Here is a 22,177-nt window from a genome sequence, read left to right on the forward strand (position 1 = left end):
TTCCTCCTCTCTATTACTAATTCTTCAGATTATCTATTCGTGCCCTTTTCATGGTTCAAATGGCTTCCTTCCATTTGAATTTGGCTCAAAATGACCTTTGAGAACAAGCTGGTCGCTTCATACCCAGTGGTTCCTACTCGGTGTCAAGCACCGGGTGCCCAGGGACTAACTAGCAAAAGCCTTTGCTGGCCTGATCTAAAGTGGTGATAAATAATGAGCATCACAACAAACCCGAACCAAAACACCCCAAATCCTGCAGCTTCCTTGCTGCCTTCTTTTAACATCGAGGAGATCTCTGCTGCTCTCACGCTGTGCAAAGCCAGCGCGGCACCGCGACCTCTGCGCTCGCCTCCGAACGAGCAAACATTGCCCACGGCGTTGCTTCAGTAACGGGGCCGGGTTAACGTCGCCTCGTCTGCCTTGTTCATGCAGGTTTTTACATCCTGCTGGAGCCAGGGTGGTTCTCTGGAGCTTACACAGCTTATTTTTAGTTTTAATTAGCCCAGTAAAAGAGCGAGCCTCTGTGATTTTATTTATTTTTTTTTATGGTGTGGTTGGTAATACAGAAAACAGTAGGGACAGGAAGATGCATTGCTGGGTGCCCGGCAGCTGAGCCAGCTGTGAGGATGAGGAGGGTCCCGGTGCTGCGACACGCTGCTTTCCTTTGCAGCTACAGGGAAATAGCTCTTCTACTCAAGCACCAATAAATACCTGACTTCCCTCCCAGCCTGAAGATGGTTATTTTCCCACTTGCCTGAGCCTTCCTCAGCGGGATTTGTCTCCCACCACCCTGGGTGCCATCTCAGGAGGCTGAGCAGCAGCCGGCAGCTTTCCTGCCCTGCCCGCCCCGGGCCCATCACCTCCACCCCGGCTCCTGCCCGCTGAGACTCAACAGGATTAAGCACAGAGATGCCTTTTGGTATTTGTCCTGCCAGGGCAGCTGCCTGCCGTGAAGTCCCCTCTGTGACCGTGGCACGAAGTCACTCCCGCTGCCTGGGCTCAGCAGCATCCTGCGCTGCCCGCAAGCGCTCCCTGGCTCACCTTCCTGCTGCAGCTCCCTGCGCCCTGATTTTGGGGGCTGAGCACAGTGCATGCAGGCAGAATGAATCCCTTGTCAGAGATGGGAAATGACACGCCTGAGCCAAAGCTGAGAGAGGCTTGAAATGCCATGGATCTCTGCTGCGGGGCTCTGCAACGTTCAGGGGTGGATTGTCCGGACAATCTAATTAGGAATGAGCAGGCCTTCCCAAGCTGTAATACGCCAAGTAATTAAGTGATTAGTATTGATTGCTGGAATGCCTAATGAGCAGTTATCACTGAATGATTAATTAATCCAATCAAAAGAGTAATAAAAATTCTGCAGGTGTGATTATATCTTATATTCAATGCGCAAGGGCAGCAGGATCTCTCCCCACGGTGCCTGTCATCCCAGGCATGCGGAGGACCTGCCACTGGAGATGCCCGTTTGGCCACCCCGCTCCCACAGCCTGGGTTGCCCCTGTGCAAGGGGTCTCTCCCCTCCCTAAAAATCCCCTGGCACTGCCAGGCTGGGCTCCTGGCAGCAGGCAGGCATCCAGAGCTGCTCTGCGTGGCATGAGATGGGGAAGTTGGTCCCCCAGGAGCTGTCAGCATCCAGAAAATGCCGAAAACAGCCGATGCTGATCTCCTCCCTGGGAATCTTCTCTTTGGTCCTTTGATTAAGTCGCTTCAGTTTCTCCCAGGTGACTCAGCCCATGAAAGCCCTGCTAATCTCCGCTAAACCCGCAGCGTGCGGCACGCTCGCCTCTGATCACTTCCCAGCCATGTGGTGGCTCTGTGGGCACGTCCCCAAGAGCACTGTGCCCTCAGGACACAGGAGCCCTCAGGGCACCCACAGCCCTGTAACGGTCATCCGCTGGCCCACAGTATTTACCCTTATTACATGTTAATGTTATTCAATACTGAATAAATTATCTTGCCAGCTAGCGCTAACAGCAAAGTACAGAGCAGCCCTGACTTGCGAGCAAGGACCTCCACCCACCCATCCCTTCGTCCCCTCCAGAGCACCCTTTGCTGCCCACCTTCCTCTGGGTGGGATGTCAGCGGCAGGTGACAGCCAGGAACAGCGTGGCCCGATGTCATCACCCACGGCGCCCAGAGCCGCTGCTTGGCAGGGGGGTGCAGGACCCAGAACTGAAAGGGGGGCATGTGCTCACCCCCTGCCCACGCTCTCCCCTCTCCAAGCAGTGCTGTCAGGATCTGCCCCGTGGCCACCAACCAGAGGGATCTCTGCCCCGGGGGCTGTGATGGTGCCTGATCCCAGGCGCTGCCACAGCTCAGGAGATGATGACGACGGATCTGGGCTCTGATGCTCTTTTCCGTGCATCCTTTAAGGACGTGGGGCTGATCGCCCATGCTTCCTGCATGGCGTCCACAGCTGGCCCCGCACAACACCGTCGGTCAGCTGCCTCTGCCTGCCTGCCGGGTCCTGACGGGGCTGAGCGCGGGGTTATAATTAGAAATGCTAATCAGCTCTTGTGTTTCTGGCTTGACAGCCCTGCCACCCCCAGCACAATCTTCCCTCCAATCTGTCCTGTGCTCGCCCCCTCCACTTCCTCTCCAAATCCCTGCTACTTGTAATTAAGCACTACAGAATTAGGGGGGATCGAAAGCTGGGGTTGCTGGGGCTCCTTGCATGCTTTGGGCCAGGCGTGCAGCTCCCACAGAGCTCCTGGCTGGCTGGGAATGGTTTGGGGGGTCTCACCCTCCATTCACCAGCAGCCCCCTGGGCTGGGCACCCCCCAGGACCCCCCTGCCCCTCACCGAGAGCCCCAGCACTGAATGGTGGGGCAGAAGCTGGGCAGCCCAAGGGCTCCGCTGCAGGCAGCGCCAGGGTTAAAGGCAAAGGGTGGTAGCTGTGGCCGGAGCCGTGGGGTTCTGCCAGCCCTGCGGCTCTGGAAGGGGAGCCGCTCTCATTAGGATTTCTGTCGTGTGCCAACCACGGGCTCTTCCCAGCTGAGGAGGAAAAGGAGCTTGCAAAGGAGCACAGACAAGGAGACTGAGCAAGCAGCTCCCTGCGCAGGCTTGGCTGGTTACACAGTTATTCATCCTCACGGCTTGCGCTAACAGACACAACCCGGGGGATTCCTCCCTCGCCGTGCCCGCAGACAGCCCCCGCCAGCCCCTCCGCATGGATCCCCACCCTGAGCCAGAGAGCTCCCGTGGCTGTGAGAGCCAGGACGTGGCTTTATCCCTGGGCATTTGGCTCCCAAAGTCAGGCTCGGCCGGGGGGCCGTTCCTTGGAAGCAGGTAGAGGGCTCAGCTGGCCACAGCAGAGACAGAGGTGTGCAGGCGGTGTGAGCAGCCCCGGCTGTAGTGTGTGGACACACACAGCCCAGTGTGCTCAGGGAAGGATGGCACCCAAACGCACGCTGGCTCGAAGCCTGCGTTCAGCACTCCCCTCCCCAGCAGACGCGAGCCAGCGGCAGCGCAGCGCGGCACAGCCCAGGCGAAGGCTGGTGGTCCCTCACCCTGCAAGTGCTGTTAAGATGCTCACAGACACCCTTGCAGCCTCCTGGGGTCGTGCCCAGCGTGCTGATGTGTTAGCAAGGGGTCAGGGTCTCCCAACTGACTTGAGAACCACATCAAGTAACCCACTGCATGGGTACAAAACAGCAGCACTAATATGGAGCAGGAAGCAAATTTTATCTGGACCCGCAGCCTGGACTTGCCTGCCTGAGCCATGAAATGTCGCAGCATCTCTAAGTGGTGCTGTGAGCTCAGCTCTTGAGTTTTGAAGTCAGCCGTCATCTTCCAGGTGCTCCCTGTTTATTAACCTCAGGTGGCTACAGGAGAGAAGCTCCAGTTTAGAGGCTTGATGTACAGAAAGAGCACGGGTTGTCAAGAAGGCAGCGGCTGCCTGAGCAAAGGGGACCCCCTCACCTCCTCTGCCCAGGACCCCCATGCATGGCCATGCTTCACCTGGGGCACTCACCTGCTCGCCGTGGCATCTTACGGCACGGTCTGGTGGTAGGCATGCGGGAAGCAGCAAAGGACTTCTTTCCCTTCCTCCCCACACACCAAGCACCGTGATTTCTGGAGAAAGGGAAATAGGAGAAACAAGGAGGTATCACAAAAAGGGGGCTGGGCGGGACAGGGCACGCTGGCTCTGATGGTGATGGACTCGTAAAAAGGCCCCGGCAGCACAGGCAGCTGGCTGGGAGAGCTCCGGGGACGAGTCGGATTGGATTTGTCATGACTAATTGACTCCCTCCAGTGCTGCGGTACAGGTTTCATGCGTCGTGTGAGCAGGGTCCCGAGCATCCAGGAATTAATGAGGGTCTGACCCTGTCTGCGCAGCCACTTGAGTTTTTCCAATGCAGACAGCTGGCTTAAGAGGCCCCTTTATTCTTTACATATCAGATCAATTGGGATAGTTATAATCTAGTTCTTGTGAAAGCTTGGAGCAGCCTTTGCTGCCCAGTTAGCTCAAGGGGAAAAAAAGCAAGCAAGAGGGAGAGGTCATGATGAACTATTGATTGAGCAGGCGGCGGTGCTGCTCCCAGAGATGGCTTTTGCAGAGAACTCACCCGGGACAGTTTGCCTCTATATCTCTCGCTAATGCTGCTCCATTGATCTTCTGTGACAGGCGGCAACTACAAGATTTTTTTTAGCTGGAGTCATTAAGAGGCATTAATCAATAACAGGGGAAACAGAGAGAGAGAAACTGTTTGTTTCATGGAGACATATTCCCTGTGTGGATTTTAGCCCGCTGAGGTGCACATGTTTTATTTCCAGCAGCCAGGGAGGCCTGCCAGGAAAAGAATTCACCTTGTGCTGGACTCTGGCACTTGGAGGAGATCCTGAGCCGGTTGCAACACGCTGGCAGCTCCGGCCAGGCTGTGCAATGAGAGGGGACCAACTGGGGAGTTCGTGGCATCCGATTCCAGGTACCCTAGCATCCTACCCAGCACCCCAAATCTCCCAGACCCTCTGTTCCCACACAGGTACCCCAGGAAGAGCTGGGTACTAATTTCATATGTCCAAAGTGCTGGGTACTGGTTTCACGTGGTGCTTCTGCTACGTCCAGTCACCTCCTGGCAGTGGTGCACTATGTCCCAGCCGCTTGCTCAGTGATCCAGCCCCACGTTTGAGCTCAGCCCCCGCCCGGTGGCTCAGCCTGCGGTGCTGGTGCTGTAGGCAAAACTGGAGTTCATTCCTGTGGCAAGACTGGAGTTGTTTGCAAGAGAAACGGTTTTTGTGCTGAAAGCGCCCCAGGCTGCACCGCTCCCTCCCGCCCTGCCCCAACCGTGTCAGTACATTTCCATCGCTCTGCGGCGGCATCTTCTCGTACAGCTCCTGTGCTCAGCCCCAGCAAGTGTCAGTGTAGGTGCTGGAGCCCGTTTTCCCTTGGAGAGCCAGAGAAGGGAACCGGAGACGTGCTCAGGAGCAGGAGGGCGGGATTGCCTTCAAAGGTGACTGCAAAGAGAGGCGGTGGGCACCGGCCACCCGCTGCGAGCAGTGTGTGCTGTTGCAGGCAGAGCAACCGGTGGCCCCGGGGCAAGCTCGGGGTGTGGATGTGCCGCGGGCTCCCACATGGGCTGAGCTCAGCTCCATGACGCAGAAGCTGAGCTGATGTCTTACTGCACTTACAGACTCAGCCCAAAGGACCTTTGGTACTGCTGCGTCCCCGGGGCGCTGGCACACCCTGTGGCACGGTGCCGGCAGGTCTGGCAGCCTGGGAATGCCATGCTCAGCACACTGCTAGCTGCCTGCGTACTGGAGGGAGCACCGGGAGAGAGCGTGGCTCCTGCTAACTCAGCCTGCACTGAGCAGGGACCAAGTGATGCTTCAGATTAAGGGAAATGCCCTTTTGGGGGTTCCAACGGAGATCAACATCCCCTTCCTCTCTGGGGCGCATCCCGCTTCAACTCCCAGAGCCCCAGTCTCCCGCTGCTTCTGCTCTCACGGGCCACTGCGCAGTGGTAATTACTGCAGCTCCGTGGGGAAACGGGATCTTTGTCTTTGCTGTAATTACAGCTCACGTCCACAGCCAAGGGATCAAAGGGAGCAGGAGAGGAGGGGATGAGGAGCTTGCTGTTGCAGAAGCAGGTTGCACCGGCGGTGCACGCAGCAGGCGCACTCAGGCACACGTTGGCTGCAAGTACCTGACAGAGTTACAGCCCTGGAACCGCCCCCCCCCCCGGACTTCAGTCCCAGGTTGCCCATCAGGAGAAGCCCTTGGCTAATGGCTTTGCCTTCCCTGTTCTGTCCATCAGTCTCCAGGTCAACCACACAGCCGCTTCCACCAGCACAAAATCCATTAGAAACAATTTGATTTCCTTTATTTACACATGACATTTGGGAAAAAGCCTAATCCTATTGCAACTGGGGAAAAAAAAAAAAGAAGTAATTCCGATTTTACAGCCTTGGGCCTGGAGGAGCTTGAGTGCTACAGCCAGATGAGATGCTGTTTCCAAGGCTGCCCTGTGCTTGGAACGCTCTCATTTCACTCAGAGCCTCGCCTGGGGCGGATGGTGTGATGTCTTGCAGAGAACGTCAGCTGCAGGGGGATTTTCAGCCTGGGTGTACAAATGCAAACGCAACAGTAAGATCTTACAGCCTCATGTTTTTGCTGGTTCCTGTTTCTGGCACAGTCTGCTGGGAGAAAAAAAATAAAACCCAGTGTTGGGGGGCACGGTGGGGTGTAAGCCCAAGCGGTAGTCCTTGACTGATGGTGCACTGACTCTGCAAACACCGATCTCCAGACTCACCGACAGCCGGAGGAGCAGTGCCCCGGCACTCAATGGGGCTGCTTGTGTGGCGTTCCTCATGCGGATAAGCATCGTGCCAAATCAGCCATGTATCGTAAGCGGATTTCAATAATTAGTGGAGTTTGTTCAAGGCAAAGGTAAGACAAGCTCAGAGAAAGCAGAGCTTTAAAAAGCACGGCTGAGGTTTAAGTGTGTTAGGAGTGGCGGGGCTGGGTGCCCCACGGGGTGTTTCCTGTGGGGCTGGCAGGGGCTGCGTGGGGCCTGAAACCTGCAAAGTGCTCCAGTCCCTGACGACCAGGACCATAAAACCACAGCTGGCTGGAGCAAACATTCGAGCAGATAACGCAGTTACTTTCTTGGTAGAGTTATGTGTAGGTGAGTAAAGGTTACAGGAAGGAAGGCTCTGATTATCTAATATACTTTTGCAATATGTTTCTCTCTTAATTGCATGTTCCCAGAGTCAAACTCCCTCAGGCTCTTTCTTTTTCCAGTGACCAGCGGAGACTGCGCATGCAGAACCCCAGCACCAGGGCAGTTTAGCAATCTCATGCTTCTGGTTTTTGTGCAACCCCATCGCTACGTAGCCCTGTGGGTGACTGCAGCAGCAAACCACACTGAGTCAACAGCCCGGTTCCTCCCCAAGTGTTTACTCTGTTGTCACGAGAGCGCTGATGTGTTATTACTTACAAGCACAGCAACTAAAGGGAGTGCGACCACGGGGCAGCAGGAGCCAACGCAGCAGCTGGGGTTGGTCTGAAGGTCTGCCTGTGTGGGGCTCGGCCGTGGGCTTCCATGCCACCCACATGAGGAGTGGCAGGAGGGCTTCACCTCCCATGCACTGGTGCCCTTTTAGGCTGGAACAAGTGAGATGGAAGTGGGGTTCACCCACATCCTTAGCCCAAACTGCTGGCTGAGCAGCCTGCAGCAGACCCTGCCGTGCACAGCAGCAGAGACAGCACAGCCAGGCCAGACCTCTTGTCTGTTTTTGTCAGAGCAACACTTTCAGGAGAAGATTCCAGTGATGCCATCCTAGTGGTGTCAGCCCTTGGGGCAGCCGTGCTTACTGATGCAAAGATGGTCCAGGTTACCGGTCTATACCTCTGCCTATGTGGGAGCAAACTATAGCAGCGTAACCACATCTGTGTTGTGATGCTGGGCTGGTTTATGTGCCCTGGGCTGCACGGAGGTGAGACTCGGTGACCAGGCTCCGAGACATCTCACAAAGCCAGCTGCTAGTTGAGACAGGTAAGGAGGAAAGAGGATGGATGGACAGACTGACAGAGATCTGGAAGAAGTTAGATCAGATGCATGGATCACTTTACTGTCCCCAAGTCCCTGACAACTGAGGCTGCTTTGCACCACCCAGCAGCAGGGGCTGCTGCCTTGGAGCTTGAGCAACCTGTGGCTTTGTGCTGCCCACACTATCAGCTCTTCCTGGGAAGGCTCACAAGCCATGAGCATGCATGCCTTGACACGGCCAAGAATGAAGCTGGGCTGGTCACTTCCTCCTCCCCCTGCTTTTAATGTCACCAAACCCAGCTGCTGTTTTCAACACATGTCCCTTGGCAGGAGACAAAGAGAAGCAGGCCGCCGAGTAGACTTGCCAAAGACACCATGAGAAGTCAAGGGCAGACACGTGGTGAGGTGGGGGGGAGCAAGACACCGCTCTGCAGACAGACCCAGCCCTCCTTCGGCACAGCCTGTGCCTTGCAGGGGGTCCTCGCCAAGCACCCACCCGCGTGGACTCGAGCCTCCTGCTGCTCTACAACCTGCTCAGCGCTGCACGGTGATGCCAGGCGATGGACACGTCTCTCCTTCCTTCCTACCCCGCTGAGTGCCTTCCCTTTCTTCCCTTCTCTGCTCACCTTCTCCCCGCATGCGTGGGAGACCTTTTTCCTGACTCCATTTCTTTTCTAGTCAGAAGCTAGTCATCAAAGTGATGCTGTTTCCAAGGGAAGCAATAAATTAAGGCAAATAAAAGACAAAAAACACAGCCAGGTTATTATAAGACATCAGAAAACTAAGGCCAAGGGTAACACTCTCAGCTTTATGGCTTTTCACGGACCCAGCCACAGAAATCCTACCATCAGCGATGCTGCGTGGGCCCTCCTGCTCACCATGCTTTGCTGTTAGCACTCTTTTACCTTCTCGAGGTAGTTTTTCAAGGCAGCTTTTCAAGGTCCCTGCTGACAGTGCTGGAAGGCACTGGGTGCCACACGCACCCTCAACAGGCAGCGCCTGCCGCAGAGTATTTACTGCCTGCCCGGCGCTGGCTGGGTGCTTGCTCCTGCCAGTGTTTCTTGACCCCTCTCAGCGAGACTACCTGCAGGGTACGCGTCTAAATAATTCAGTCAGTAGTTTAAATATGTAAAACACGCAGCGCAATTTAGTAAGCTGGGTTTTTTTAAAAGATTTTGGAACTGCTTCATTCTGGCTGCTGAAGCTTGGGAGGGCAGGGAGGGGGTTGCCTCTGCCTCTGCCCAAAACAGGCCACGTTTCAGGGGCGATGACGTGATCCTCGTTGCGTTATGCAGCACGCTGAGGCTCACGGACCCTCTTCTATCAGGCAGTTTGTTATGATAATGTTAATGTACAGGCTGTCGTCATCTGGCAGCATACCCGCTTGCCTTATGAAATAACTCAGCGTGACAGCTCTGCTTGCTAGGAGGCAGGCCCATGTCTGGCTTCTAATCTGGCATCAGGAATCACTCCCCTTCCTTAAGCTACACACCAATATTAAACATTTCATTTGCATTACTCCAGATAATCTGTTGGAGAGCGTGGGAAGAAGGGAATTACAGCCAAGCTCCTTTAGGAGCCCACACATGAAGAAAACATGCAACTGCCATCCCCACCACACCGTATCTGCTAATGTAGTTTGCCCTCAGCGCCATGGCCTTGCCGGAATTCACATTTCAGATTCCTAACGTCAGCCGGCGTTTGCAAGCTAAGCGGATCGGCTCGCACGATGCCCCAGTGACAGATCACCAGTGACTTTCTTCCCATGTCAACAAAATTGAAAGTCTCGAGGATAATGCAGAATCGCTCCGGGCCAGCGTATGTTCAAGCTGAAAAGGTCTCGGTGACTTCCAAGGCATATGCTGGCTGGCACGATGCTGAAGCAAGGCTCTCTGAACAGCCTGTACGACGCAGGCTGGAGGGATTAATCTAATGCTATGTTGAGATGCTAATACAATAAGGGTTCTTTGTGGCATTAGCAGGAATCATGAGACCAGCTCTGAGATGTCATTGCCTGGCAGCTGTAGGGAGTGCCGGCCTTGGGCTCTCCAGCAGAGAGAAGGAGCTTGTCTCCTGCTTCAAGCGTTAAAGCTGCTGAGGGGCAGTGAAAACACGGTGAGCTCCCCTCCGTTTTGGTGACAACTCGTTTGGGAGCAGCCCGCTACCTCTGTTGTTGAGAGCTGAGGGAACAAGGGTTGTTTGGAGAGGGACAATTGCTTTTCCTTGAGTTTTCCAGGAGCTGCAAAGCTGTGGATACCAAGAGGATGCTCAGGACCGCAGCTCCAGGGTCACATCTTAGCCCGGTGAAGTCACTGCCACTTGTGGGACTGGGGTTTTGCTATAAAAAGTGTTGCAAAACCTGCTGAGGACAGTGAAACAGTTTGTGCCGGTTCCAGCAGACACGCTTTCATCTCCCTTGCCAGCTCTGCACCCACAAAGCCATTGGGCCTGATCCTGACCTAACTCCAGCACCAGTGAAGAAAGCTCTATCCCGCTCAGCACGTTTGTGCCGGTGGAAAACCAGCATCAAGCACCAGGGGAGACCATGGGCGAGACAAGGGGCAGGGAGCAAGCGGGAACCTGTCACCAAAATTTGCAACTGGCCCGTGCTGACCTCGGTCAGTTGTGAAACCCCCACACCAGGAGGGAGGTTTGCCAGGAGGGACCCAGAGACCCCACACAGCACCATGACAGCACTCCAAACCCCCACACCATGCCAGGAGGGACCCAGAGACCCCACACAGCACCATGACAGCACTCCAAACCCCCACACCGTGCCAGGAGGGACCCAGAGACCCTGCACAGCACCATGACAGCACTCCAAACCCCCACACCGTGCCAGGAGGGACCCAGAGACCCCACACAGCACCATGACAGCACTCCAAACCCCCACACCATGCCAGGAGGGACCCAGAGACCCTGCACGGCACCATGACAACTCTCCAAACCCCCACACCATGCCAGGAGGGACCCAGAGACCCCGCGCGGCACCATGAGGGACCCCCAAAGCTGCCATGAGGGACCCCCAAAGCTGCCATGAGGGGCCCCCAAAGACCCCATACGGAACTATGAGGGACCGAAAGCCCCCAGGCGGCACCACGAGAGCACCAAAAGCCCTCCTCACCACGCCATGACGGGACCCAGACCCACACAGCACCCTCAAGAGAGCCCAAGCCCTCAGCTTCCCCACGAGGAGACCGTCCCGCCCCGGCTGAGGGGAGGGGCAGGGCGGGCCGGGCCGTCCGCACCGCCCACATAAGGCGGGGGCAAGCGTGCTCTGCTCAGCGCGGCGGTGGAGGCGGTAGTGTTGGCGGTGTCTCGGCTGGGCTGCGCGGGGAAGGCGGCGGCATGGAGCTGGGGTGGTTGTTGTGGGGCGCGGCGGTGCTGCTGCTCCTCCACGTCCTGATGGAGCTCAGCCCCGCCGTCAACTTCGTGCTGCGCATCGGCTTCTACTACGTGTTGTGTATCGTCTGCTCCGCGCTGACGGTGCCCGTCTGCCTCCTCGTCAACGGCGGCCGCACCGTCAAGAACATGAGGTGAGTGGGGGGGTGCCCGGGGTGAGCGAGCCCCGCGGGCACGGGGGGACGGGTGTGATGGTAGGGCCGAGGTGTGGGTGGTGAAACACAAACTGGGGAGATCGCTTTCAGGCCCAGCCTCTGCGTGGGGGCCCCGGGGGGGATGATGGTGGCCCCCTTTACCTCGGGTCTGTGACGGCAGACCTTGGGTGGCTGCCCTGGTGGCAGCGTGGTTGCCTCTTGGCTCATGGAGGGTGCTGGGGGCTGCAGTGAGGGGCAGCTCTGGCCCGTAGCAGTGCCCTCACCTTTGGAGAGCCCTGTCTGGGGCTGAGGCCCCTTGAGGGGCCCTGGAAGGTGTGAGGGTGATGGGAAGTGGCTGTGTTCCTGGGGCCGTGTGGGGTTTGGGGAAAGCTGTGTGACAGCAGTGTTTGTTTGGGGGTTTCCCCCCTCTAGAAGTGGGGGCTGTGCTGGGGGGGAGCTGCCTGCTGGCAGGTGGTGTTCAGTGCTGCCCTCGGCCTGGCATGAGGGGCATGGCAGCCATGCAGCTGCCTGGGCCTTGCTTGTTGCTGTCAGGCCTTGCTGTGCGTACCCTCTGACAGGGTGCCTAGGGCAGTGGTGGAGGAGCTGCTCTTCTCCAGCAGCTCCTCTGCATGTGAAGGCACATTTTAAGGGCAGAGCTGGCACTTCTGCTGGCAGCAGAGGAGAACCTGGGCTTCTTGCTTTGCTCTCCCATAGGCAGCTTTTTACCTACTCTAACCACCTGCGTCCAGGCCAAGTTATATGGGTGCAGGGGAAAGGGGAGCCCTATTGCCTTAATACATCCTTTTGGACCAAAGGTTGGGCAGCATCTCAGCTGGTGGAGCTGGACTTTGGTTTGTGGTGTGGCTCTGGCAGGCAGGGCTTAAGGCAGAGGGAGCAGGCACAGGGCACTGACGTGCCGCCTTGCGGGCTCTGCCCTGTGCACCCAGGCCAACGGTCTGCAATCAGCTCTGGTGCTGTGGCCACAGGCACTGGAAACAGCTGTCTGCTTTGGGATATCTAGCCTAGCGCTGTTTCCAGCTTTGGTTGCCTTGGCTCGCTCAGGAGCAGCTTTCTGATGTGCAACTGGCTTTGCAGCTGGAAGAATTTATGATGTTAGTTTATGGAAACAGTGTCTTTTTTCTTCCCCACCCTAAAACTTTGTAAAAATCCTGTAAACTTAATTCTTTGGGAACAAGAACTCCTTGCACTGGACAACTCCTCATGTTGAAACTGAGAGCTGAATTTTGGCCAGAACTGCCCTTTTCCTGTAACTTAAGCCCATCATTTCCATGTGCTGGCACTGGCTGATGATCCTGGTCATGTTTCCCAGCCCCTGGCAGGTCTGTGGCTGAGGTGATCCAGTGAGCTCCTTATTTCTACAACATCTCAGTCTGCTTATTCCGGCTCAGGGAAGGGGGTTGGAGCAGAGCACGTGTTGGTGGACAGACAGTGATAACAGCGTTGCTGCCCAGCATGGAACACCCTGTCCTTGCTGTGCTCCTGGCTCCAGTGCCAAGCTGGTGTGACTTGGAAGAGGTTGCCCTCTGTGTCTGATAGAGATAGAGCTGTTTATCTAGCCGCGAAACCTCTTGCAAGAGCTTCCAGTCTGGTAGGCGCAATTCATTAATCAGAGAATCCTAAAAAGGCCTCAGTCACAGGCTGCAGAGCATGTGAAGCTGGGGCTGCTGGATTTCAGACTTGGACTGTTACGGATGCACTGAAAAAGCACATTCCCTCTCATTTTTCTACTTTCTCCTTGTGTCTGGTAATAACTGCATGAGATTTACAGCTCTCTGCAGCTGTGACTGTACCAAGTCAGGATCATTCATACCAGCAGAGAAGCTGCTTGCAGAGTTGAAGGGCAGTAGGACCTATCTGCTTAACCCCATGGATGATGTGGCCAGCTCAGCAGGGCAACCGATCACCTGTTTTTTCTTAGCTTTCTCTGAGCTCTGCCCCTTTGCCTCTTTCAGTGGCTCAGGCCACATCTTGTGCAAGGAGACGCTGACTCCTTACTGGTAGGAGGAAGTTGGATGGTTGCTCTTGAGTAATGTGTAACCAGCCTCTCCCAGCAGCTACTGAGCAGTGTGACTTCCAGAGCAATGACCTCTTTTTTGGTTGGCAGTCAGACGGGAGGAGAATTGGGATTTAGGTCAGTCTGGTGGCATGGCATCCCCCATGACCTCACTGATTCATGTCACCCTGCCACTCCTCACCTGCCCCTTTGTCTCTTCACCTGAACTGCACTCACATAACCTCGGTGCAAGCCCGTGGTGCTCGGGAGCTCTGCAGCCTGGGCACCTCCCTGTGTCCTTTCCCTGGGTGCGGCTCTAACCTTTGCAGCGAGTTTGAATGCCAGGGGATTGATAGTGGTGTCACTCAGCGGTGTCACTTGCGAGCATTGGCCTGGCCTGAACTCCAGTGTCCAAGTCAGTGCCTGAGTGGCCTGTGTGATGGGGAACCCCCCAGAGAAATAAACCCCAGTGTGGGTAGGGGCACGCCAGGAAAAGCTGCCCTGAGAAGGGTGTGTGGTTGAAGAGCTGGTGGCAGGGGTGGGGATACTTTTGGAGAGCAGATGCTAGGAGATGCTGCCAAGCCAGGATGAGATGCCAGCTGCATACTCCTGACTCTGGGTGATAGGGATGCTTCTCACACTGATGGTTCTGTGCAGCCTTGCAGCTGGACGCTGTGGTGGGGGACGAGCTGACACTGTCCTTTGGTCTCCTCCTGCAGGGAAGAGAGCTCTGTCCCCTGTCTGCCAGGCAGAAGGTGGGCCCTGAGGTAGGGCATGCAGGTGCTTTCTGGAGGGCAGGTCAGCTCCTGAGTCTGCTCTGGGGAGAGCAGAGCTGGTGGCTGCTCCTGGGGTCTTTGTTCATGTGCAAGCTTCTCTGCCTCCTGCTCTGGAAAGTGGCTGCTCCCCTGCCCAAAATAGCCCCTGTGTGCTGCCAGCTTCTGGCTGCGTCCTTTGGCCCAGTTGGAGGGTCCCCAGCTCCCACCTGTCTGGGGGTGGCATAGATGGGCCCTGCTTCCATGGGCTGGCAGGGTTTTGACTGGCGAGGCTGAGCTGGGTGTGCTCAGCAAGGGTATGGCAGCCTGCTTGATGCGTTGGCAGGGCTGAGTGGAGCTGCTGGTATCTCCTGCCAGCTGGGCCCCCAGCCCTCAGGTGCAGGGGAAGAAAGCTGGGAGCTTTGTGGACAAACCTGTAGATCCACTGGGAAAGTGAACTGACAGGCGAAAGCTATTTGCTTGAAGGTGGGTTTGCCAGGGGCACCTAGCCTCTGCCAAGCTGTGTGGGGAGCATCCTGTTTGCTGCTGCATCTTTGCATTGTGCAGGGAAGTGTTTCTCACCTTCATTCTCCTCCTTTCTTTGACTTCCCTGGGGTAACAACACCCCATGTTTGTTTGTATCATTTAGGTGCATCTTCCAGCACTGCAAGGAGCAGTATTGGCAGAGCCTGCCTTAGGTGATGGGTGCTGGGGGGTGGCAGCTCCTAGCAGAACTGTTTGAATAACTTGTGGGGCTCTGCTGATTTTAGGAGGAAGACAGTGGTAGTGTTGGAGCAGTCTACAGTTGTGGCACAGGGGGAAACAAATAGCACTGAGTGGGTAGGACTGGCAGCTGGAGGAGTGGTCCTTGATCCAGCATTGAAACCAGCATCTCTCCTTCCTGGACTTTGGGGGGCTTCCAGTTTGCCCTCTGTTTGCAGGGCTTTTGCAACTGCACTGGGCTGGACTCAGCTCTTCCAAAGAGCTTATAGTGAGCCTGGTTGTGAGCTGATGCTGTGAGCTTGAAGGTAGCATGGACCATCGAGTCTGGCTGTTCTGGCCTCAGTTACAATCAGCTTCCCCCAGGATTCCAGTAAAATTCCCACACTAGGAGTGGACAGGGCTTAGTATGCAACTGAAGCACCTTGACCACATGGGACCATGCAGGACAGACACCTGGGTGGACTACAGGGCAAATGAGACTGGAGGTTCTCTGTCACAGAGCTCTTCTTGTCTCCTTCCACTCACCCTGGGTATAGCAGACCCTGTCACCTCCCTGCCCTGCTGCTGACTGCTTTTCTATTCTGCAGAATCATCAAAACTGTGGTCAAGACCTTCAAGTATTTCTTCGGCCTAAGGTTTGAGGTGAAGGGACTGGAGAACTTCGAGGTGGAGGGTCCTGCTATCATTGTGTCCAACCACCAGAGCATCCTCGACATGATGGGTGAGGAGCAGCTCTCTTATCAGAGGAATCCTGCTCACGTCTCCTGGCCAAGCAGCTCCCTGTCCTGGCTGATCTGGGCTACTGAGCCAACCAATCCAGCTGTCTCTAGCAGTGCTGGCTACGGGAAGGGTCTCCCCTCACTCTGAGCAGTCACACCCCTGTGCAGCACCCCAGGTACTGCTCAGCTTCAGGTGTTTCTCAGCTCCTTTGTACATCCCTGCCTTGCTGATAGCCTGCCTGGCCTAGCCTGTGTGGCAGTGTGCCAGGTGGTCCTGCTGGGCACCTGGGGGGCAAGGAGTGAGCTGCCTCTGAGGGGTCTTGCTATGACTTGCAGCCACCCTGCCCCTGTCATTCTGCTGTGTGCCAAGTCTCTTTGCTCTGCTGATGGCAGCAGAAGCCAGCAGAGAAATGAGGCACTGGCCTGTCCCTGCTACTCCCCCCCCCACCTCAGATCATGTCTCTTGTCCCATCTGAGTGCAGGCAGGGGGGTGACTGCTGGCTCTCACCCTCTGCCATCACATTAGGGCTGATGGAGGTCCTGCCTGACAACTGTGTCCAGGTGGGCAAGAAAGAGCTGATGTATGCTGGCACTGTGGGGCTCGTCATCTACCTCGGCGGCGTCATCTTCATCAACAGGAAGAGCACCACCAGTGCCAAGATGGTGATGGCGGAGGTGGCCAAGACTATGACAACTGACAACGTGAGTGGGACTGGCACTTGGTGAGGTGGCATGTGTCTGGGTATCCTGGGGTGGCATGGAGGGATGTGGCTCTCCTGGTGCTGGCTCACCTGGAGTTACAGCCACCTGCAGCTCTTGGCAAGGCTGGCTGGTGGCTTGGCTAGTGGCAAGTGGATTGCTGGAGCAGAGCCTTATCTCCCCATGTGCAGGTGAAAGTGTGGGTGTACCCAGAGGGCACAAGGAACTGCACCGGGGATTTGCTGCCGTTCAAGAAAGGAGCATTTCACCTTGCTGTCCAGGCACAGGTAACAGCACTTTGCTTCTGCATGGAGACCCTGAATGCTTTTGCGGTGGCATTGCAGACTTGTCGTGCAGTGGTATGGTTGACTTGCTCTCAAGTAGGCTGTGTTCTCAGGTCACAGTGGAGCTCCTCAGCCAAACCACCATTAGGTGTCAGAAGTGCTGCCCAGCAGGAGCCGAGAGCCTCTTCCATCCCCTGACTTGATTCTTGTGGACGGGTGGCTGCAGACGGTAGAGAAGCTGCCCTGTCCTCTCTCCTGCCTGCCCCAGCACTGCATTCCCGGTGTCCCATCTGGCAGGCAGAGCATGGGGGGCAGGCACACTTGATCGCCCTAGCTCTAGGCTTTGCAGGCGGCTGCCTGGCAGTGTGGCAGTGCAGCATCTGTGCCCTGCTCCTGGGAGCACAGCTGCAGCACAGAGCTTGCTTCTGACAGGAAGCCCGGTGGGTGCTGCACTTCGTGAGCCTTCCCGGGGAATCCCAAAGCTGCTGCTGCATTTCTCAATCCCCCAGGTTGCAATAGTGTAGTGTTGCTTCAGGATTGTCAATGCTAGTGTGTTCCAGAACAACATCTGGCTTGCTCTGTGTGGAAATAGCTGCTCCCTCCCAGCCAGCCATATGGTCCTTCTTGGTACGTCTTAAATGCCTTCTCCCTCTGAAATGGCAAGATCCATGAGCAGTTAGTTGGAGAGCAGACAACCAGCTGCTTGACTTTGGACAGCTAGAGCTGTCGGCACTCCTGAAGGAGCGGTGGTACTTGCCTGGGCAGAGCTCTGGGGCAGTGTGCCAGGGATGCTGAAGACCTGGCTGTGCCGCCTGGGCAGTTGCTGGAAGCTGGGCCACCCTGCTTGGCTCCCAGGTGCTGGGGACTAGGTGCCAGAGAGGCGGCTGGGAGGAGATGGGTGCCTTGCCTTCCTGTGCGTGCTCTGCCTCACATCTCAGGACTAGGATGACTCGAGGCCTGAGGGGAAACTGCTTTCCCTAAAAGAGGTGTTACAGCAGGGATCCTGGAGAAGGGAGTAGGTGTCAGATCTCTTGCTGGGTTTGATTGGCCAAGCCCAGGGTGTAGCCTGTGCTGTACCATCCCCATTCCTGCCAGGGTGATGCAACCAAGGCAGGGGCTGGCAGCTGCTGGAAGGAAAGGATGACAGTGGAAATGGTACCCACCTCTGCTAACGCTCCCCCTGAGTTGCTGACTGTAGATTGCATTTGTGTTATCAGCACTGAAATAATGGCTGTGTCTCTGCCTGTCTGAAGCTTCCCTGGGAGCACTTGATTGCAACTGGTGAAGGCACACCAGCTGGCCTGCCCCAAATGTGTGCTTGTACAGCACGGCAAGGCCTGTCAAAACAGACATCCTCCAATGTTTGCAGGTCAGAAAATGCCTGGGTTTTGAAGCCTGGCTTGGGACAAGACACTGAGAGCCAGTGCTGACCTGAGGCTTAAGTGTAACTTGGCCCTAGTGCCTCGAATGTCCCTGTGCCTGGAGTTGCTGGGGAGTGGTTTTGATCCCATTTGACCCCTGACTGTCCCAGCCTTTGGAAGTGGGTCTTGCTTGTGGGGCTGTGTGTGCCCTTTGTGTCTGAGGGCCAGGCCAGCTCTGCTGTGTGGGATTTGCTGCTTATCTCTGGCCTGCCCTGAGCTGCTGCAGTGTAAGTAACCCCTCTTTTTCCTCTTCTTCCCCAAGGTCCCAGTGATCCCTGTGGTGTATTCCTCCTTCACCACCTTCTATAACCCAAAGAAGAATCTATTTACATCAGGTACCAAACAGCCTGAGGGTCTTTACAGTCACTCAGAGATAGGGTTGATGCTGTACCCATGTGGGAACCTGGCTCACAAGGGTGTGGGAGGGAAGCAGAACTGGGGTGAACAGGAGGAGTCCCTCTGGGAGATGCGTGGAGTCAGTTCAAAGCACTTGGCACCAGAGCCTGGGCTGGGTTAATGCGGGAAAGAATGTAATTAAATATGGTGAGGGATGTTTCCATTAAAAATTGGATACCACCTCTCTTCCTCCAAACTGGCACAGCCCAAATCATTTGGTGAAGGCTTGGAAGAAGCAAGCATCCTCTACTTCCTGGCCTTTCAAAGCAGGGACCCTTCTGCAAGCAGACCAAGGAAGCTGGTCAAAGAGTGGGGGGAGCAGGGGTTCTGGGAGGGCAGGGAATGGTGTTCTTGTGGTGTGTGGGTTTCTCATAAGCTTTTCTCTTGTTCCCAGGCAAAATCAAGGTTGAGGTTCTACCTCCAATACACACCAAAGGCCTGACATCAGACGATGTCACTGACCTCACGGACAGATGCTTCCGCATCATGAGGGAGACCCTCTTCAGGCTGTCAGGCCGTCCAAGCGAGGCAAAGGACTCATCCTAGATGCTTCTCCAGTGGCATCACTGTGTGGTGGTGGTTGAAGGGACCTGTCTGTTGCCAAATACCGAAGGAACTTCTCTTCCTCTGCAGTGACTTCTAACTCTGGGAACACCACGGACTGGCACACGTGGGGTGTCGAGCCAGCACTGAGGTTCCCCATTGAGTGGATTTCTCTTATGGGTTCACTATCTCACAATGAAACATCTCCTTTTTCTGAATTTCTCAGGCATCAAACTTGTGCTACCAAAGGGCTCAATGACTGGAGAGGTGAGTTCCCCCAGCTCACGCAGCTGGCGTGGGGTGACAACAAAAACCTGGCTGGAGGCTGGGCTCTGACTCACGTGAGTGTCCCTGCAGGCTTGCCTAGTGCTGGCCTGGCCCTGTGCTGTCCCAGATGGAAATCGCCAGGCAGCAGTTTGTATCCATGCAACCTTGATGCAGCTCAAACAGGGCTGAGAATTGGGTGAAAATCCAGAGTCTGGTGGTTCAGCAGCACTGGGAGTGTGGTGTCCTCCCTGGACAGCCTGGAGTGCTGCTGTCCGGCATGGTGGGGCTCATGGGTGGTCTCTGGGGCAGGGCCCATCTCCTTGACAGATGCCCTTGTGTCACAGCAGCATCTTGTGCTGGGACTTTGCATTGCCCAGGTACTCCTGAGCCAAGTCCTTCCCTTTTGAAGGAGGCACCTTGGGCAAATAACCTCAGCTGGACTGCAGAGGGGAATGTGTGGGGCCAGTCAGCCTTACAGTGTCTCTTTGGGCTTGATGGCCTTGTCTGAACAAGTGCCCTCGCTCATGGAGGGGTGCAGCAGTGGAGAGGGAGCTGCAGTCTGCCCAGCCAGTACATATGGTTTGTGCAGAGTTTAGCTGAATGCTGTCCAGCCTTGCCAGTTCAGTCCTCTCAACAAAACCCCACACTTGTTTCTACCATTCAGAGCTATCAGGTTGATTTTTAAAACTGCACAGATCTGTCAAAGTCCTGGGCAAACCTGTCCTCGTGTGTGACTTGTGGCATACCCCTTGATACCGTGTGTGACATGCACCTGGATTGGCTCAGAGCTTCCTTGGTGTTGGTAAACCGTTGCCATGGTGGTGGTTTGACCTTCTTGTAGCAGACATCCTGGTGCTTACGGTACTTGTTGCAGATGCAAAGGGCTCTGTCCTGCTTGTTTTGCTACTTGTCATGGTCAGCAGTGGCCGAAAGATGGTGCCTGTCCCGCGTGTCTCTGTGCAGATCTTGGTGGAGCTGCTGCTCTGCAAGGCTTGTAAAACTCCTGCAGAGCTGTGGGGCAGGTGAGCTGCAACTGTAATGGGGCTCGGAAGGCTTCAGCTCCCCCTTGGGGGAAATGGGCTCCTTCCAACGTTTGGGTAGAGGGGTTCCCCCTGTGCTTTGGGGTGACGGATCAGCATGGCTCCTGGATCCCTTGCTGGGACCTGCAGAACTGTTGGTGCCCTCTGCAAAGAGCAAGGCTGGGTCAGGTCCATGGTTCCAGGGTGTAACCTTCACCTCTAACTCTGGTTCAGCGAGGTTTTAGCTCTCCGTGGCACAGGGTTTATAACCTTGACAGAAGCTGCCTGGAGCTACTCGGGTAACCAACGCAGCCAGTTTTCACAGCCTGTCTGGGGCTGTGTTGGTAGAATTGTGGTCATATGGCATTTTGGGGTTAAAGCCTCAACTGGGACAGGCAGGGAGTTCCCCTAGAGCCAGCGGACCCCAAGAGAGGGAGCCCTTGGGCTGAGCTGGTGCTGGCAGGGGCTGGGGGCTTTATCAGAGGGGCCTTACAGTACAGACTCAGGGGTCAGACCCGGTGTGGGACGGGTCGGATGGGAACAGAATCAGCACTTTGTAAGAGCGGCAGATAAAGGGCTGTCATGGAGGTTAAACCCAGCAGGGTGGAGGGAGCGGTGCCTCTGTGTGCAGTTGTCTGCTGTTTGCTTTTAATTGGGTTGAGAATAATGTTATGTGCTTTAAAAAAAAAAGTACACCTTTGGTTATTTAAATAAAGGTGACTCCTGGTCTTGTGTGGGAGCTGGGGGAGGAGGGCTGCTGGGGGAGGAAGAAGGGTGCTGACCCTTCAGCTTTTGCAGGGGGTGGGTTTGGTGATCAAGGGGGAATGGCAGGTCCTTGTCCCCACCCTGTGTCCCACAGGCAGAAGGGCTGTGTTTCTGCACCCCAGCATCACTCTGAGTCACAGCCTGGCCTGAACTAGGAGGACAAATGCCTGCAGGGACCTGTTGCAGGGGAAGAGGAAGGTGCTGCCTGTGTGGATGGGAGCAGGGCCCTGGAGCAAACGCCTTCCCAGCCAGTAATGATCCCACAGCCCCAGTGCGCAGCAGGAAGCTTTATTTTGGTACAACCCCTGCAGCACCCTGTTGCCCATGTGGCTCTTCCTGCAGCTCCGCTCTAGGCAAGTAGGAAAGCGTCGTACCAGCTCGGTCACACTTTCTCTGCTGTACCGGTGTCCTTGGCCTTGAGCAAACAGGGCTGGGGGGAGGTAGATGTATGCAGTGGCTGTCAGATCCAGGAGACACCGGCTACACCAATAGCCCATGCTCATGCCAGTGCAAACCCGTGGGTGTGCCAGGCTTCGGTGCCCAATCCAGGCTTGCAGAGGACTATCCCTCCGTCCTCCTTGGTCTAACCCTGTTGGCACTACAGAGTGGTACAGGTTTGTCCCTGTCTGCTCTGTGCTAATGACGGGAGTGTTGCAGGGAAAGTTTTTCTATTAAAGCAAGTAAAAACAGGCTCTGCACCTTCAGGCCCATGTAAAAGCTTCATCCTTGTTACTGCTCTGTAGGGCCCAGGGATGGCGCAGAGGACTGCAAGCATGAGCAGGTCATTTCAGGGCCACTGCTGCAGCTGCCACGCTCCGAGGTGGTGAGACACCAGCCAACCTCCAGAGCTCGTGGAGCAAGGCTGATCCCAGAGGGCAGAACAGGAGCTGCAGGGATGGGCACCTGCTCCCTGTACCCAGCCAGCACAGGACCTCTGCAGGGACAAGTCACACCCATCCCCTGCAGCGATGCCTGGCTTTGGGCTGCCCCTTCTGCCACAAGTCCTTTTTGGCCATAGTCCTCCCAACACAGGACATCCCCCCACCTT

General features: G+C 55.9%; 1 protein-coding gene across 1 annotated transcript; it reads left to right on the plus strand.

Moving 5' to 3' along the window:
- Positions 1-11,234: 11,234 nt before the first annotated feature.
- On the plus strand, positions 11,235-21,079 carry AGPAT2 (1-acylglycerol-3-phosphate O-acyltransferase 2). The gene is made up of 6 exons (XM_075771995.1): positions 11,235-11,527; positions 15,604-15,737; positions 16,262-16,437; positions 16,626-16,721; positions 18,402-18,474; positions 18,930-21,079. The coding sequence occupies exons 1-6, from the start codon at positions 11,340-11,342 to the stop codon at positions 19,079-19,081; spliced, it is 819 nt and encodes a 272-aa protein (XP_075628110.1). The 5' UTR covers positions 11,235-11,339; the 3' UTR covers positions 19,082-21,079.
- Positions 21,080-22,177: the final 1,098 nt, after the last annotated feature.

Source organism: Balearica regulorum, chromosome 20 (assembly GCF_011004875.1).
Source record: "Balearica regulorum gibbericeps isolate bBalReg1 chromosome 20, bBalReg1.pri, whole genome shotgun sequence".
Lineage (NCBI taxonomy): Eukaryota > Metazoa > Chordata > Aves > Gruiformes > Gruidae > Balearica > Balearica regulorum.

Bases quoted from the DNA above. Each gene is read 5' to 3' on its own strand.
- AGPAT2 (XM_075771995.1), top strand. From the start codon at position 11,340: ATGGAGCTGGGGTGGTTGTTGTGGGGCGCGGCGGTGCTGCTGCTCCTC. The intron at 11,528-15,603 runs GTGAGTGGGGGG...TCTATTCTGCAG, and splicing joins CGCACCGTCAAGAACATGAG to AATCATCAAAACTGTGGTCA. The intron at 18,475-18,929 runs GTACCAAACAGC...TCTTGTTCCCAG, and splicing joins GAAGAATCTATTTACATCAG to GCAAAATCAAGGTTGAGGTT.